Raw genomic sequence first — 19030 nt, 5'->3', positions numbered from 1 at the left:
ACACACACACACATACACACACACACACACACACACACACACACACACACACACACACACACACACACGATTTCACAGGTATGGCTCTTCCCTAACCTGTAATATGAACCATCAATAAGTCCAGAGGACAATAGATCTAGTTGTATTGCAAATTGCAGCCATAACCACCAAAGGAGAGAACTTCCTGAACTCCTCTTACGGGGGCAGAGATTTACCTGGAATGAAAAAGTGGTTTAAGACCTTTTGATTTTTATCAGTTGAAACATGATAGGAAGGAATTTCCCAGGACTCCTCTGGAGCCCACCACCAAGATTTTCTGACAAGAGTAGAGCGGGTGTTAGTAGGGGTGTAGTTGGAAATAAGGTAATCAAGACTTTTCAGCCCTGATTATATGTCAAATTCCTAACCTCTCCCATGCAGAGTTCCATCTCCACGGGGAGACTGTCAGCACAAGACTACAAACACACTTGAACAATCTGAGGATTGTACAAGACAGCACAGGTTTACAAAGCCCTGCACTGCACGGTTTAGAAAACAGCACTGTGAAAAGAGCTCTGAGGAGGGATGCATTAAGGCAGGTCCCGAAAAAGGCTTTCCTGGGTCTTAACGACTAAGCCTAGAGTGACAGTGGCACTTGAGAAGGAAGAGGGGACGTGCGGCATTGAAGTTAAGACTATTGTTTAAGTGTGATGGGCTGGACCGGAGTAGGAGGGTGAGGAACACAGGGTGTAGAGGGGAAATAGGGTCCTGCCCCGTCAATCACGAACACTGGCACAGGCCGAAGGCACCTCAAGCCTTACGTGCCACGGAAGTAGGCAGCGTTACAGATTTCCTCAGGAAAACACTGAAGGCAAAAATCGTGATCACACCCAGTCCTTTCCTCTGTGCTCAGCCCAATCTCTCCCACGTCCCCCAAAGGAAGAGAGCACTAGGTCAAACTCGTTTGCTTATTCCTTCATTCAACTAGCGTTTCTCTACCCGAGGCGGGGGTCTTTGTTCAACAGAAAAGGAAGGGTCCTCGCCTTTCCGGCAGCACCGAATATTCTAGTCTAGGGGACCCCTGAGCCGCCGGACTCCGCAAGACCACAGAACTAGCAAGGGATCCGGGCTGCAGAGAAAGCTCCAGGCCTGCATTCCAACAAGGGCGAGCTCGGTGGAAGTCTGGGAGCAGCTTTCAGCTTGGGGTGGGGTGGTGGCAAGAGGGAGAGTGTCCGCCAAGGGGGACACTCCCAGGCGGCCTCAGAAGAGCTGGATCCCCCACTCCCCAGCCCCGACCCCTTTTCATGGGGGTCTGACTTTCTGTTCAAATGTAATCCTTCCCAGTGCGCTGACTGTCGCACGTGCACAGCAAAGTCTATCCCCGACACGGCACTGCGAGCCGCCCTCATCACCAGGCTAGTTCCGGAGAGTGAAAGCAGATCTAGGTGGAAAGATCGAGAACACAATCCAGCCATCGGGGTAGCGTGGCAGCGCTGGCTCAGGTTCCGCGGAGAAAACCCTTCCCGTACATCTTAAGTCACCGGCTGGAAAGGGTTTTAGGGGGGCGGGATGGGGGTCCGGGTGTCACCCATGCCAATGTGTCCCCCCGAAACGCAGTGTTGGTGACTGGATGGGAGGGAAGCGTCTGGGAGCTGGCTCCTGAAGGCAGCCGCGCGCGGGGTGGCGGCCACCCACGGGGCTACGGCGCACCGGGACACGGGGATGCCGGGTGCGACTGGCCCCCCGAGTTGGGGTGCGGGGCAGCGGGGGGGGGGCTGGAAGGCGGGCCGGAGGCGGAGCCCAGGTGCTGTTGATACACAAAGAGGAGCGAAGCCGCCCGCCCCGCCCACTGACGCGGCGCCCCCGCCGCTATAACTCGAGCTCGCGAGGCAGCTCCTCACCGCGCCACGCCGCCGCCACCACCCTCGCCGTCTCCCCTCGGTCTCCGCCGGAGGATCGTGACCGCCATTCCCCTCTTAAGAAAAAAACAACAAAAACAAGACAAGACAAAAGACAAAAATAATAGCCTAATTAAAGTCAACCTCTTCTGCTTGTTGGATTGCGGGGATCTTTAGGGGATCTGTCGCTGTTATTTTCGTCTCGTTTTTTTTTTTTTATTTTTCCTACGATCTTTGGGTGATCGAGACAGCCTGCGGGAGACGCTGCCGTGTGGTGGGCCAGCCCGGAGGGAGAGCGCCGAGGTGAGGCGGGGGAGGGGCGGTGGCGGCGGGAGTGGGGTTTGCGGGAAGGCTAGCAGCCGGCCGTAGCCTCCCGTTAAGGGGGAGGGGGAGCCACGCGCGGGCGAGCGGGACCGCTGGGCTGCTACGAGCTGGGTCTGGTGACCGGATCGTGAAGTCCGGGCACGGGGCGAGCGGCGAGGACTTGACAATCGCCCCTCGGTATTGCATCAGTTCCTCCCGGGGCAGAGGAGGGGCCGGGGAACGGGGACCCACGGCGGCTGGGAGGGCTCGGCGTGCTGCCTGTAAACAAGCCCCGGCCGGGGGGGAGACACCGGGCTCGGCGCCGAGGCAGCTGGAGGGGGCGCTGCGGCGGGCGCATCTTTGTTCTCGCGGTCCCCGCCGTCGGTACTTTTCCGCCCCTCGCCGCGCCCCCGCCCCCCTCGCTCGCCTGGTACTTTTCCACTCGCCTGGCGGGGGATGAATCAGCCGCGCTGCGCCGCCCGGCGGCGTCACGTGGTCGGGGGCGGGCGAGCGAGCGGGCGGGCGCCGCAGTCCTGACGCCGCCTCTCTACCTTCGCAGGCAGGCAGGCAGCCTCGAGGGCCAGTGCACCGCCAAGGACAAAAGGAGCCCCGCGCCGGACGCCGTGTACACTTCCGATCCCGATCAGCATGAGGAAGACCGAAATGGGAAGGTTCAACATCTCCCCGGATGAGGACAGCAGCAGCTACAGCTCCAACAGTGACTTCAACTACTCATACCCCACCAAGCAGGCTGCTCTGAAAAGGTGGGAGAAGTGCGCTTTGCAAAAAAAAAAAAAAATAGCTTGTACACATGGTCGCTTCAGGGCTGGAGGGATGGCTCATCGGTTACTGTCTAACGATCACACCCGGGGCTTGCCCTGGGGCCCCAGCCGCTTGCTCACATAGCAAGTAGCCTCTTAAATTACCCGGTTGTTACTGCACGACTGACGGTATCTGAGACCTAGCCCGGGTGATTACTCCTTAGGGATTAACTACGAGGTCCGGTAGCAGAACCAAAGGGTTGTTTTACTTTATGTATATTAAAACATGATTTTGCGTATCCCTCAGTCAGGTTACACTTTTTTTTTTTTTTCAGCCATTATGTGGACGTGGATCCTGAAAACCAGAACTTTTTACTTGAATCAAATTTGGGGAAGAAGAAGTATGAAACAGACTTTGTAAGTTAAAAATGCTATTATGTGCCTTGGCTTTTATGGAGTAAAAGAATAGTGTTACTTTGAGATTTCAAATCTAACTTGCCCAAAGCTGGTTTTTCTCCTTTTAATTATTGTTATATGTTTGGTTATCGTTTTCCCTCTGTGTAGCATCCAGGTACTACTTCCTTTGGAATGTCAGTATTTAATCTGAGCAATGCGATTGTGGGCAGTGGAATCCTTGGGCTTTCTTATGCCATGGCTAATACTGGAATTGCTCTTTTTATGTAAGTATGTGTAAGTAGTGAGCCTGCCGTGCGGGGCAGTTAATATGATAAACCTATCTTGGCTCCAGAAAACAGAATTTACAGTTCAAATAGTGGATTAAAAAAAAAAATCGTTTAAACGTAACGTAGGAGAAATCCAGCATCAAGAAAGCAAGTTAGAGGATTGGGTAGTACTTAAAACTGACAGTTTAAAGAAATATTGAGGAGTCTAGAGTAACTGTAATGTTTGATTAAAAACAGAAGCCAAAATTATAGTAAGTGAAGTGGCTCCAAATAGGTTTCATCAGTTGACAGTCTCCAAACCTGTGGCCCTTACAAACATAAGGAAAAGAAAGTTCTGGATAAAGGTGTGGTGATATTTACCTAGCCTAGAACATACTGGTTTTAGCACGAGTGAGTCATAATCTTCTGGATGCTAAAAAGCAAATTCACTTTTTTTTTTTTTAAGAAAATGTTTTTCCAGATCTGTGTGATTCCTGAATATTTTAGATATGAACCTACTAATTTTTTTTTAAGTTAATTGGCTGATCCTCTGGTTTCCAGAATTCATGTTTGGAGGTTGGGAAGTGGTAGTTCTTACCCATTTTGGGGTATCTGACCCTTAGGGGTTATTATGATTGAAGAGTAATGAGCTAAAAGTGCCAGTCAATGGTAGAGTACTTGGCCAACGTACATGATGCTTCTTGGGTATGATTCCCAGTGCTATCCAACAGGAAAGCAGCAAGAAAAAGTGTTGTTCGCAAGTGCAAGAGGTATTCACTTGTGTCTTCGGTTTCAAACTGCTTGTAGATGACACAGTTCCTATAGAAGCCTCTCTGAGGTCACTATAATCTTACACAGAGATGAGAAACAAACACGCACTCACTGTGCAACTAACTGTCCCTTCCCTTTGTGACAGTTATGTTTTGCTTAGCTGATGGCTACCTCCCACTCAGGTTACTTTCTCCAGCATGATAAAATGGCTTAGCTTTGTGAAATTCCACACTAATGTTAAGACTGACTTTGGGTACCAGAAGCATAAGGGTGAGGATTTGGGGAACATTTCTTGTCAAAGTGAAGCTTCAGGAGGAACTTTAGATACAGAACGTCCCGAAATTTCGGTTTTTGGTGAGAATCTGAATGGCTGGACCCAAAGTTAAGTATTTGATACCCTTCCTAGCTCTTGCCATGAAAACTGGAAACAAGTTTTAAAATGCTACCAATGTGGTTATCGGCAACTCTGTTTCATAACTGAAAGTAAAACTTAACCATGTTACCCTTGAACTTTTGGAATTCTACTTTAATAGCTTACTATGTGTTTAATTAACCATTTTAATAAATGGCTAAATGATACCAAGATTGTGTGAGTTTTTATTCATCTATATTTAGATTATATGTAAAGGAAGTAAATGGACCAAATGCCACATGCTGAAATGGCTATAGTTGACCTTTTAAAGGGAGTTAGTTTTGAGGTTGAAAGTAACCTCAAAGGGCATGACATCTACTGTTATAAAGTCTGTCTGTGTAGGACATAGTACCTAATTTGTTTTAATTTTATTTTTTATTAAATTGACCCCCCCCCAGGTCAAGTGAATAGTGTCACCTCAGAACTGAGTGTCCTAAGTCATAGCCTATACTTTATGTGCTGGTGCCCTCCCTCCCCCTTTTTTTTCCACCTTACATAGTGTATAGTTTGCCCATACAAGGTCAAATTTTATGTGGCTATCTCATTTGCATGTTTGCTGGTTTTTTTCCCTTTTTTTTAATGTCTGCCATTGAAGAAGGAAAGTGGAACTTGACCGAGAAACCTATACCCTCAAGGAAAACTGGTGTTAGAGCCCCTTACTCCTTCCTTATGCTCCCTTTAGTTTTCCAATCCAAGTGGAAGAATGGAACTGATAACTCACTCATTCTAGTGTTCAGTAGGGTGGTAAATTATTTTGTGTCTTCACAGCGGTCACTTGTCTGATTTGTTAGTACATTTTTTTTAATAGTGTCTGACTAAATGTTCGTTCCACTTCCACCAGTCTCATTTCTCTCTGTCTGGTCCATGGGGTCTTGGCCTTTCCTGACCCATCTATTGAATGGCATAAAAGCCTTGTGGACAGTTTAATGGCAAGTTTTCAGTGAAACTATTAGGAACACATGGAAGATATACAGATGAGTATGGTACCAGAACCAGAATACCAGTGTGTACCCTGGGATTTGGGGCTGAGTCTCCTGTGTTGGACACAGTATGGACATTGCTTTTAATACTCTGACGCTCACCTGATAGATAACCTTCGAGAGTTAGTGTCAGTCAAGAGGCAGGAGAGGGACCACTGCCAGTGCTGTTAATAGACTGGGGGGGGGGTGTTGTGAAATGGATAGCCCTGCTTATTTATAACTTCATTCCTTTTCCTTTTTCTCAGAATTCTCTTGACATTTGTGTCAATATTTTCCTTGTATTCTGTTCATCTCCTCTTGAAGACTGCCAATGAAGGAGGTACGGTAGCATTCTTAATCCCACCCCCCCCATCCCCGCCCCGTCCCCAATAATTTCTGGCTATTCTGATGTGGCATGGGGTAGAGCTCCCAAAACATTTCATTTCTCTGTGTTCTTTATTGCAGGATCTTTATTATATGAACAGTTAGGCCATAAGGCTTTTGGACTGGCTGGAAAGCTAGCAGCCTCTGGATCGATTACAATGCAAAACATTGGAGGTAGGTGTTTTGAAAGGGCACTTTTAGGTAGGCTTCATTTTGATAGCACAAGGCAGTGACAATGACTTTACTGTCACAGGCCACATTTTGCACTTGTAATGGTTTAATTTTGTTTTCCTCCAGCTATGTCAAGCTACCTCTTCATAGTGAAATATGAGTTACCTTTGGTGATCAAGGCATTAATGAACATTGAAGATACAAATGGGTAGGTGCTCAGTAAGGTTACTGCATAGAAACAATTGCAGATACTTTTTTTTTTTTTTTTTTTTTTTTTGGTCAAGTTGGATATAAAACAGTTCATCAATAAATTTTCCACACGTATTCTTGTCAGTACTTAGTCCTGACAGGGAAGTAAGTGCCCCACAAACTGATGAGTGCTTTTGCAGCAGTTTGCTCTTAACTTGGGGTAGCAAATAGACAAAACTGGCTGCAGAACTTGTCTAGTGCTTGAATTTGTCTCTGTATTGACATTTGTCACAGCTGCTGAATATAGAGCTAGTTTAAGACAGGTTTGTTTTTTTTTGTTTTTTTTTTTCCCTCCCAAAAAACCAATCATACTTAAAATAGTTAATGAAGAAAACCAGAAACTGTCCAGCTGTGCTCTAGAACTTTGTCTTCCAAGCAGAGTTACCCATTCCAGGGAGGAGCACGGCCTATGTAAACAGCTGAGGCCCATTTGCTTCCCAACTTGTACACAGTTGCTCCCTCAAAGCTAAGAAGTGTGGCTCTCCACGGTGCCCTTGGAAACTTGGTTGAACACACTGATCTTTCAGCACAGTTTTTCTGTGGGGCCCTTGTTACTACCACGAGTGGAATGGAATCCATGGGGAGTTAAACCTGAAAATAGTGCTTTTGAATGGGCTTTTTTTTTTTTTTTTCTTTTTTGCAGACAGGGTTTCCCTGTTTAGTTCCCTGTCCTGGACTCCACAGAGATCCACCTGCCTCTGCCTATGGCACAAAATGTGCAAGTGCGTGTACCTCTGTGCCCAGCAAGAATAGGCCTTGATTACTTAAAAAGAAAAAAGAAAACAGTGCTAGAACTTAGGGAACATGTTTAGTTTCAGAAAGGACCTTTTGACTGTATTTTTTTTCTGGCATCAAGGTGGGTCAAGGTGCTATAATGATAGTCTGAAATAAATTCTGATTGAGTGGGGATTTGGTTCAGTCTAACTTGGGGTGAGGAGAATGGTTGCCTGTGCATTTTTAATCTAAGCAGAAATTTCCTTAATTGAAATGATTAATGAATGTACTTGCCTGAGGAATCTTGCTGTGGCTTTAGGAATTACAATCGAGAACTGTAATGTACTGTTTTTCTCGAGTCTGGAGAGATAACCTCTCTGGATGCATAGAGCAGCCTTGTCCCCTATGTTAGTATCAAGCTGCAAGAAGTCATTTATGTTATGAATCAACTGGCAATCTTCCCAGAGCAAAGTGTGGCACAAAAGCTGGTGTGCTTTACATCCCCCGTCTCCGTGTCCAACCTGAGTGAACGGCTGCTCCTGAAACAAATGGTTACAGACTTAGTCCTGTCTGCTCCAATAAGGGATGCTTTTTTTTTTTCAAAACTGTTCTTTTTCACGTGTGGTGTGTTATTTCTGAGTTAGACATGTAGTTGATTTTTGGCTTTTCTCTCCTCCTTCAGACTGTGGTATCTGAATGGTGATTATCTGGTCTTGTTGGTGTCCTTGTTGCTTATTCTTCCATTGTCGCTGCTGAGAAATCTAGGTGAGCCAAACACATTTCTGTTTTTTTGTTTTGTTTTTTTCAAGACAGGGTTTCTCTGTAGCATTGGAGCCTGTCCTGGAACTAGCTCTTGTAGACCAGGCTGGTCTCGAACTCACAGAGATCTACCTGTCTCTGCCTCCCGAGTGCTGGCATTAAAGGCGTGTGCCATCAATGCTGGCCTGGCAATCCAGCAGTTTCTGAAGGGTGCTGCGGTGAGCCTCTCACCAGCTACTTAGCAGCCTACCAGAAATGACTGCAGGCTAGAAGATTACTGTTTGTTGGATGGCAGTGGGACAAGACCCTTTTAAAATGTAGCAGTGGAGCGCCCAACTGGTCATAACACTCTATCAGTGGCCCTGCTGTCTTGCGCTCTGTGCTCTCCATCCCTGTTGATTAATCCAAAGCCCCTCTCTTCCACCTCTCCAGGGTACTTGGGGTACACCAGTGGTCTCTCCTTGCTGTGTATGATGTTCTTTCTGATCGTGGTAGGTAATGGTTTTCCTTTTAGAAAATGTCCCTTTAAAGCTCTGGCAAAGGACTCAGCTTAACAAACAAACAAACAAAATACATTTTAGGTGATTTGCAAGAAGTTTCAAATTCCTTGTCCTGAAGCTTTGATGGTCAATGAAACTGTGAACGCCACATCAGCACTGGCACTCCTGGCATCTAACGTGACATTAAACGCCACCACCACAGCAGATTGTTGCAGGCCACGTTACTTTATCTTCAACTCACAGGTAACCAGTTGCAGTCCTGTTTTCTTACAGGAATTGTTGTTGTTGTTGTTTTTATTTTTTTGGTTTTTCAAGGCAGGGTTTCTCTGTGTAGCTTTGGGACTAGCTCTTGTAGACCAGGCTGGTCTCGAACTCACAAAGATCTGCCTGCCTCTCTTCAGAGGAATTCTTAAGGAAGGATACGATTAAAAAAAAAAAAAAAAAACCCGCCCATTAGGAATTTTAAAGTATCTCTTTAAATTGAGGCTGGGTGACAGATGCTTTTGTGGGGGGTGGGGAACTACACAAAAGTTTGAGATTCTCCCGTAGGCCAGGAACACAAGTGAAATAAGTGCGTGGCATCAAAGTAGCACATTTCAGATTTGATACCCAGAATGGGAGTTATCACACAAAAGTGAATTACTTTGGGCTTTGGTTTTTAAATCCTCTGAAGCCCAGCTGGGAGCTGACAAGGGTGTGTCACAGGGTTGTAAGTATAACGGTGTGTCTTTTTTCAGACCGTGTATGCCGTGCCAATCCTGACGTTTTCTTTTGTCTGCCATCCTGCTGTCCTTCCCATCTATGAAGAGCTGAAAGGGTAATTGTCTCTTCTGACTGCATGGATTGGGAACGTACTAAAGCAGTGGGTGGGTGGTAGCTTGCTAGTTTCGTTGGCCAACACACTCTGCTTTCTTCTGTGCTCGCGCAGCCGCAGCCGGAGGAGGATGATGAATGTGTCCAAGATTTCGTTCTTCGCCATGTTTCTGATGTATCTGCTCGCTGCTCTCTTTGGATACCTGACATTTTATGGTAAATAATGCCTAACCTAAGAAAGACTCATTTGCTGGAGTGAAACTGATACTGTATGTGTAGTTTTACTGTAAAAAGTCCCAATCTGGTTTAAGCTGTAATTCTGGGCTTCAGATTTAGAGCAGATATGAGCCACTTGGTGACGGTTCTGTGATGTCCTTGCCTCTATTGTGCTCACACTGCCTCTGTTCCCCTCTTTAGCGTAACTAACATAACACACAGCGTGCATGTGCACGCACAAACACACTAAACCAGAGTGGGATTTAGGTGCTTAGCCCCTGTTCTTACTGGAGGTCATGTGGCTAAATCTCGGTATTAGAAAATTTTTCCTCCAATGTTACTTTAATTGCATTAGCCATAATTCCAGATTAATCTTATCAGCCTCTTAGTTTACAGTCATTTTGTGAGTAGCTAATCATTTTAGTGCAAATTTCACTGTAAGTTAGCTTTTCTCCTTGATCCCCGGAGAAAACCACACTGAAAGCTTTTTTTTTTTCTGGTCTGTGTCCCCACAGGACAGGTCGAGTCCGAATTGCTTCATACCTATTCTAAAGTCGTGGGAACTGACATTCTTCTCCTTGTTGTCCGCTTGGCTGTGTTGATGGCTGTCACCCTCACAGTACCAGTGGTTATTTTCCCAGTAAGTAACCACCTGCTCCTGCAACAGCTGTGATGTGTCTGCCCGTGGAGGTTTAAGGAGGGAAACTCACAGCACAGCCATGTTAGGGATGATTTGTCAGGGGTGGAAAATACAGTGTAGTGTGGTGATATTTTGTTTATGATCTAATAAATCTTGCTTGAAGATTAGAATGCAAAGAGGCAGGCAGTGGCGGTGTATGCCTTTAAATCTCAGCACTAGAGAGGTATATAAGAGATATGTAAGAGGTATATAAGACAGTTTTGGGTCTCATGTGGCATTCAGTCTCCAGCCATGCTGAGGGTTATTGGAGACAGGACAGTCCTTTCAGTCTAAGGTAGAGGTAAGAGCTAGTGGCTGGCTGTTTTGCTTTTCTGATCTTCAGCTTGAACCCCAATATCTGTCTCTGGGTTTTTACAGTGTAGATTCGAGATGACCATGTGGCAGAAAACAGGAGAGAGTTATCAGTTCTCTAGAGAACTGTCATGGATATGTTCTAAATTACTTGGGAATTCTTTGCATTAATTAAAGTTGGATTGTTAAATAATAAACGAAATTCTCTTTTTTTTATTCAGATCCGGAGTTCCATCACTCACTTACTATGTGCTGCAAAAGAGTTCAGTTGGTGGCGTCACAGTGTCATCACTGTGGCTATCTTGGCCTTTACCAATTTGCTTGTCATCTTTGTCCCTACCATTAGGGATATCTTCGGTTTCATTGGTAAGTTTTGATTTATGTACCTGGGATATTAAGGCTTAAGATAGAGACTCAAGTTCTCAAAGGATATAAACGTCCTTTTACAGGTGCATCGGCAGCTGCAATGCTGATTTTTATTCTTCCATCTGCCTTCTACATCAAGTTAGTGAAGAAGGAATCTTTGAGATCCGTGCAGAAGATCGGGGTGAGTGAGCAGTGACTGTCGAGTCAGTAGTGATTTTCAGTCTGTCTTGTGACATTTCAGTAATGAAGCGCTTACCAGGAGAGATGGCAGAGGGAGGTTGAAATTTGCTGTGCAACAGATAACGTAATTGCAGAAAGTTTATCAAAGAAAGATTGAACAGTGTAGAGGAACTGACATTATCTGTGCTCTGTATGATAGTTGCTAGTGTGCACATCAAGTGTCTAGACTACAGGAAGTTGAGGTGTGTTTAGTTAAATGAGACAGCCATTCAGAGCTCTTCTGCATTGAACGGGTTCACGGGTGTATTCATTCTTAGGTTTAGTAGCATCTTGTTTCAAAGGGGAAACTGCTAAGCACAGGATTCTGGCACCTTTGGTACCAGAATCCTAGTGGAATGAAAGACTGACTACCAGCCCTACTGTCCACTACTATTCTGATATGAAGAATGAGGTGTTAGGAGTAAATGGGGGTGAGCTTTTCTTGAGGAGACAAACTGTTAAGCACAGGCAGTACCTGCAAGCTGAGGTGTAACGTGGGGTATTGTGTGAAGGTGTATTGCTGTGATTGGTGTAATGAAATGCTGAACAGCCAATAGCTAGGCAAGATGTACAGGCAGGTTTTCTGGGGAGAGGAAGAAGAGGAAAGGAAACAGGAGGTGCAAGATGGAAGAGAGATAATGCCATGTGATAGGACATAGATTTATAAGAGCTGTTTAGGGACAAGCCTAAGCTATAGGGTGAGCTTTCATAATTAATAAGTCTCCATGTCTTTATTTGGGAGTTGGTTGGCAGGATAGAAAAAGACTCATTGCAGTCCAACTCCTTAAGTCTATGAGTATTGATTATAGGGACATGGGTGAGGAATTACAGGTGTGTGAGTAGCTGTAGCACTCAAGAAAATGTCCATCCTTATTCCCTCCAAATCTTAAGATTCAGGCTTGGTTTTGTGACATGCCGCTTGCCCTTCAAAATCAAAACCTGCACATACAGTCAGTCCAACTCTGTTTCAGCAGGAAAGCTTTTTGTTTGAGGGAGAAAGAATGAAAAATAAGAAGTTCAAAAAGATATCAACAACATAGGCCTTTTGTGCTACAAGTTTGATCACTTAAAGCAGTTGGTAATGTTGTAACGATGTGTTTTCTCCTCTTCTTCCAGGCTCTGCTGTTTCTCGTAAGCGGCATAGTGGTGATGTTTGGAAGCATAGCCTTGATTGTTTTGGATTGGGTACACAATGCCTCTACAGGTGGCCACTAATGGCACCACTCAAACTCAATGGTCCATCTGCCGCCAGTGTTGAGTCAACACTCAACTTGCTCAGAAATTTCACCTGATGCTTTTGGTTCACTTCCTTTTGAAGTGCAGATTCCTCGCTGGTTCTTCTGGATGCAGAATAAGTGGAACTTCTGTTTCGTTTCGTTTTTATTTGTTTTTTATTTTTTTTTATTTTTAAAGAAACTTATCTGTGTGTTAGGGAATGGATATTAACAGCAAAACCACGAGTCTTGGGTTAAGGGAAGTGACTATTTATTCCATTCCAGAGAATGGACGAACTTTTAACTTTTTATCAAGCCACATGCTTGGCTGTGTCATTGTTTAACTTGGATATTTTATGATTTTACTTGAATGTGCCTAACGGAACCATTCGATGTGAAAAATACTTAATTTACAGCAAAGTATTGAAATAAGCATTGAGAAAAACACTTATTTTTTGTACCAAAAAATACTTTAAAAGACCTCAGAAGCACTATTTTACTTTGAAGAAGTTGCATTTTTTGAACTTTATCCAGAACCAGTTGTCGATAAACTCCGTAAAGCAATTTCATTTATATTTAAAAATGAATATTAGTATTATGAAATTATTTGCCTTTTTTGTAGGCATTATAAGCCAAATACTTTTTTACCCAAAATCATTTTCGGGAAAATGTTAAGAAAAATTGTACCATGAATTAGCATAGTTTTGTTTTGTTCATTCAAATTTCATTTAAAGGATAATTGGTAGCTGCTGCACCAAATCAGGTGAACACTGTTCATTGCTTTGTTTGCCTCCAGATAATTGGTTCATTAAAACTAAGATGTTTATGTCTTCAACCTATTAGGCTGAAAAACAATGCAGATATTTCTGTTGGAAATGAAATAACTGACTTTTGAGGTACCAAATAATTAGTGCAATTGGGTAAAACAGGGTTTATTCAGTTGCGTCTGTCTCCAGAGTTGTATTGTCAGCTCTGGGTTAAGCTTTGGGCCTGCCCTTTAAAATACTGCTTCCAGAAGTGAAAATGGGCACCTACTGATGGCAGTAGGTCAGAACTCTCCAATAGGAAGTACAACTTTCGAATGCTTACCCTACTGGAAGCGTGATTTACTTGACAACACATGGCTCAATTGTGTTCCTGCTGTGTGTCTACAGTAGAGGTCTGACCCACAGGCTGCACCAAGGCCAGCACACTGCGAGTTCTCGTCAGAAAGACCACTGGGTTTCCCATGCAGTAAGCTTTTTAAAAACTCGCACTGGATTGTCATCTCATTCTTGTACAATGCAGAATTATTTGTTTACATCGAACAAATGATTAGTTAGGGGAAATAGTACAACATGGTTGTACTTAGTTTCTGGTCCAACTGCATGCTTACCTTTCCATTTCAATTCCAGTTAAAAGTGAAAACATTACTTTGAAGCTTGGCTTTAGGAGCACATTTATTGTATGTTAACGGTGTATGGTGAATATATTAAAAAATGTGGTACTTTGCTCATCAGGCATAATGTTAAGATCTAATATAACATAATTCCATTAAGTGGTTGAGGGAAGCAAGTGGAATCATCAATTGGCCATCTGACTCTTGAGGTTATCTCTTGAACTAAATATTTTTAGTTTGAGGCACCAGGGTCAGAAATGTGGCACACATGGTTTTTTGTTACACAGTCTTGTATATGTGGCTAAATTCATAGTCAAGATGTGTCTGCTATTCAAGACACCTGCAGACCGGAAGACATCTAGTAGTGCTTCATTGGGTAAGACCAATGGTCCATTTTGTCCCAAAGATGAAATCTGGGGACCATCTAGAAGCAGAGGCAGTGAGAAGACACTCTACCACGCTGCTTTCATGTCACTCAAATCCAGAACCTCACCTGTAGTTCAAGAGTTAGTATTTCTGCTTGAAGTCCTGGAAAGAGTTGCTGATGAGACCTGCCAGGGATGCAGAGAAACAAGCATCCAAGAGAAGGTGCCATGGCAACCAGGAAGAAGTAAGTGGAAGAGAAAAAGATCCTGTTCACAGCCAATCAGTGTGGAGAGACTTTCCTAACCTTTTTGTGAGGGAGCACAATTTAAGGTTCAAAACGAATTTTTTAGGCCAAATTCCAACACTTAAGGCTATTTTATCAGCCTTGAGGTTCCTAAACTGAATTCCCATCCATGAGCAGTCTTCAGTATTAAAACCACTGTCCTGTCACCTCATTTTGCATTGCTGTCTTCCATGGACATTTCAGTTATAACTGTACTATTTATAGAGCAGCATTAATCCATTAAAGCTAACCTATTTTTCAATATTTATGATAAACTGTACATACATTGTCCATATGTATTTGTAAATAGATTGTATATACTGTTGGAACTGGGTCTTGGGTTCAAATGTATATATTCCCGTAAGTTTCTTAACTGCATTTTGATGAACTTACATTATATATAAGCCCCCAAAGTACTTGTATAGAGAATCCAATATTACAAATTGACATTGTGTATAAATGCTGAAATTGAAGATACTTGTTTAAATTGTATTTGCAATAAACTGATCGGACATCAACTTAAGTTCAAGTCCTATTTAAATTTTAAATGAGGTCTAAATTTTCAAAATGCAGTAGCTATAACATGTTACCTGAAAACATGTCAAAATGTGATCACAATGAAAGATGTGAGAGCCTTGGTTGTGTATATAGTGTAAATGTCTCCACTGTACTGTTAGAGGCTAACATGCCACTGTGGCTTGTTGGCAAGGAGTGCTACACCGGTTTCAATGAAACAATGTATGTTTGTTTTAACTGAACTAAAATAAATACATACTTAATCCTGACTGTAGTTCTTTTTCTGGTAGTGGGATGAGGTATATCAGGTGCCTTGTAAAAAAAACTGCCCAGCACTCATGAAGTGTCCATATAATGGGATTCCAGTTCTGGAAGACAACTTTGGTTTACAGAGCTTCCTGAGATTACAGAGTTACTGTGTAGTCGGAGATGTAGGCTTATCTCTGCTGGAGATAACCACCTTTTTCTAGTATGACAAAGTCCACAGCAGTGCTGTTTGGTTTTAGGAAGCTACCCTAGTGCACACTTAGAAAAGGAAGGTTGGTTTTGATGGGTGTGTGTTGTGTGGCAGCATGGTTCTTTAGGAACTACAGATAACTCGAGTATGGCCTGGAACTTACAGGCTTAGGGCATATAAAGCAAAAATAGCTTAAGAAGCTCCCATAGACAAAGCCCTGAGATATGAATGTCCAAATTTGCAATGTGATTACAAGATGTGACAGAGCTCTTAGGTATTTAACAGGCATTCACTGGACACCTACAGTGCGGTTAACATGGAATGATGATGGCGGTCAACATTGGTTCCAAGATCAGGCTTTCTGTTACACTACATTTTCAATACTAGTTTATTTAAAATTACAGATATATGTGGGTAGGTCTCAGTATGGAATGGCACCCTATTCAGTGAGCCAGCCATTTCCAGGTGGTTCCACAAAAGCCCCTGGAATATTCAAGAAATATTCTTAAAGAACTAAGGCTGTGTGTCTTGGGTTGGACACCCTCTCACCTGGAGATGTGACTGATTAATTGATTGAAGGAAGGGGAAGGAAGCTTGCTACTTAATTTAAGCAGAAAGTGGCTGGTAGAACTTTGGGCTAGGGTGTTTGGGTCTTGCAGATATCAAAAGCAGCTTGTTGAGAGGCCAGAACAGAGTCAAGCCTGTACCCTGGTCTCCAGATAAAGGTGGCAGGGCACCTTCATTCATGCTGCCAGTCCTGAATAGTTTACACAGGAAGGGTGTGATGGTGATGGTCTAGGAACTATGACACCGGTGTTCCACTGTTGGCACCATTACTGAGGATCCATGAAAACCCTTTCAGGCCTCACCAGTGTGGGTGGCTCCTGGCAAGGAAAACATCACCTTGTATATCTCAATAAAACAATCCCATGAGAGTAATAAACTGTTCTTTGGATTTCCTTTTTTTTTGAAGACATTCACACAGGACACCAGCTTGCTTTTATGACTGACCCAACTCATCACCCCTGTTTCTAGCTACCTCATCACCCGCCTCCCCCTTTTCCTATTAAGTTTCACGCCTTCCTTTTCAGGAGTTTATCTGCAGTTCAGCAATGTACTCCACATAACTGACAAATGAATCAGTGCCCCTTATTCAGTCTTATAGTTGAAGGGAGGCTCACATTTTTTGAAGCAAGAATTTATCTTGCTTGCAAGATAAATACAGCACATGCTGTAAAATTAGAGAGTGATTTAAAAAATAAAAATTACAGCTGGGTGCTTTCTCGTCAAACCCATGATCGGCCTCCAGGTGGCAGAAGTTGTCTTTGACCTCTACCACTGAAGTGGTTTGTTCAAGTCTCAGTCAGATTTGTCAGACCCTCCCAACTGTGAAGAAAGAGTTAACCCAATGAGTCTGCTCACTGACCCTTAGTGATTCCTAGGAATTTGTCATTGGAAGGTTCCTTATGTTAGCGTTGAGGATTTTGTGACAGTCACCTGGAGTAACAGACATGCCATACTGGTTAGTCAGGCTGCTTTGCATGAATACCAAGTTAAACGATGTGCACCTGGTTTCATTGTCAGGGGTCTTGGTTTTTGCCAAGTTGCACAGAAGTGTGTTCATTTGTAAGCAGCCCTTCCCCCAGGGAGCCTCGAGACTTCGTCTGTCTGGTGGTTTCACACTCACTGGTGTCCCATAGTCAGGTGAAAAAGAAAAAGAGCTCCCCTATGTGGTCTCAGACAAGAAGTGTCTGAGAAGGCTGTGCTGGGCTCTATGGCAGAACAGGTAAAGAAAAGGCACAAATGCCACAAAATCGTAGATGATCCTCAGTGGACAATGACATCATTAAAGAGGGCTACCTGGGCAGGGAGAAATAGGTTGGGGAGACGCCATAAAAAAATAAAATAAAAAACCTGTCCTTCAATTACAGTTAGTCTGGAAGATATCATAAACCAGGCTTCACAGTCAACCATTGCTCAAGGATTTGGGGAAATATTCTGGATCCTGAATATATACATGTATATGTGCATACATACATATACATATAAACTTTTGGGGCTACAGTTTGATATTTTTACTAAATATGTAGTAGCAACACACACACACACACACATACACACACACACACACACACACACACACACACACACACACACACAGAGTAATTTTTTTTCAAGGCAGGGTTTCTCTGTATTGCTTTGGAGCCTGTCCTGGAACTCACTCTATAGACTAGGCTGGCTTCCAACTCATAGAGATCCACTTGCCTCTGCCTCCTGAGTGCTGGGATTAAAGGCGTGCGCCACCAATGCCCAGCTTATATTGTAATTTTTAAAATTAAAATATAACTGCATCAGTTCCCCCTTCCCTTTTATCCCTCCAACCCCTTCAATATCCCCCCTTGTTCTCCTCTAGTTCATGGTCTCTTTAGGTGATACTTTTAATGCATAGTACTGTATGTATTTCCCTCCCCCCCAGTACTGTATGTATTAATGACCAACTATGTACGTGCAGCCTGCTGAGTCTCTTTAGTGTTGTTTGTATGTAATGATTTCAGGGCTGACCACACAGCTCTGGATAGCTAATTATGAGGCTCATCCCTGGGGAAGACTAATTCTCTCTCTATCTAAGCAGCTATTAAGTGCCCATAACCAATATTTTTTTAAGTCTTCACTTATTTAATTTTAAATGTTTGTGTGTGTGCCCGAGTGTATTATGTATGTGCACCATGTGTGGGAGGCTGAGAAACAAAACTGGGTCCTCTGCAGGGGAAGGAAAGGTTCCCAACTACTGAGCCATCTCTCCTTTTTCAAAGTGCGATATCTGAGCAATAGGCAATGAGAGGAGCCAACTATATCAAAGGTGCCAGTTTCATGGAGGCATCCCCAATAAGCAATTTGTTTTTCTCAAGGGGAAACATGGCCACCCTGTTCTGCTGAATTACAAATGTTATGATGGTTTCTCTGACCTATTGCAGTTTGTCATGAATTTATGCTATACTGGAAGCCAAAAGAAACTATTTCTTTTCCTTTTCCTTTCATTTGCTTTATATTTCCATTTTTGAGTGACTGGAGTCTCAGGAGAGGTGGAACTCACAGTTCACAACCCTTCTGCTTCAGACAGAGGGTCTGTATTTTTAAACCGATCCCTAAATAGAAAGATCCAAAGAAGGAAATATGTGGACTATGAAAATCTCTGCTGGAAATGTGAGGGCCTCATACATTTGAAACATTCTTCTCTCATGAACTGCTCCAAAAGGAAATGCTTAGTATGGACAGCATGCGTTGAAAGCAAGGAAGCAAGCACACATTCCTTGTTGCTTGTGGGGGAGAGACAATGAATAACATTTTTTAAAAAGTGCTCTTTGTTCTCAGAAAAAGAAAGCACATACAGACAGGAATTTGCTCTCAAAGACTCCAATTCCAAAAAGCTAAATATGATTTTCCTACAGCATCTTTGGGAGAAGGGTTCTCAACTCTGAGAGAAGCAATAGTTCTGTGCTCCATGTCTCTATGCCCCTGTCTCTCTAGAGAGTCCTCCTGGTTGGAGGAGACAGTATGACATTATGGCTGTTGGGAGATGAGTTTGAGTTCTCCTTTGCTATTCCTCACCAGTGGGAAATTAAGCAAGCTCCTTAGCCTGTGTTATGCCTCAACTGGTATGACTGGTAACAAAATTGAACAGACCTTCC

The 19030-nt window shown here is 43.7% G+C and overlaps 1 protein-coding gene across 2 annotated transcripts; it reads left to right on the top strand.

Annotated features, from left to right (window-relative positions):
- Positions 1 to 1857: 1857 nt before the first annotated feature.
- On the top strand, positions 1858 to 15153 carry Slc38a2 (solute carrier family 38 member 2). Of its 2 annotated transcripts, XM_027396390.2 has the most exons (16): positions 1858 to 2180; positions 2740 to 2944; positions 3277 to 3358; positions 3506 to 3621; positions 6012 to 6085; positions 6211 to 6303; positions 6427 to 6508; positions 7946 to 8028; positions 8455 to 8513; positions 8604 to 8765; positions 9260 to 9339; positions 9451 to 9551; positions 10067 to 10191; positions 10764 to 10908; positions 10992 to 11089; positions 12244 to 15153. In XM_027396390.2, the coding sequence occupies exons 2-16, from the start codon at positions 2829 to 2831 to the stop codon at positions 12340 to 12342; spliced, it is 1515 nt and encodes a 504-aa protein (XP_027252191.1). In that variant the 5' UTR covers positions 1858 to 2180; positions 2740 to 2828; the 3' UTR covers positions 12343 to 15153. The 2 variants fall into 2 exon arrangements, with proteins under 2 accessions (XP_027252191.1, XP_027252192.1); XM_027396391.1 differs by lacking the exons at positions 1858 to 2180; positions 3506 to 3621 and having other exon boundaries at positions 2802 to 2944.
- The last annotated feature ends 3877 nt before the right edge of the window (positions 15154 to 19030 follow it).

Source organism: Cricetulus griseus, chromosome 2 (genome assembly GCF_003668045.3).
Source record: "Cricetulus griseus strain 17A/GY chromosome 2, alternate assembly CriGri-PICRH-1.0, whole genome shotgun sequence".
Taxonomy (NCBI): Eukaryota; Metazoa; Chordata; class Mammalia; order Rodentia; family Cricetidae; genus Cricetulus; species Cricetulus griseus.
This window is presented reverse-complemented; position numbering and strand designations above follow the sequence as displayed.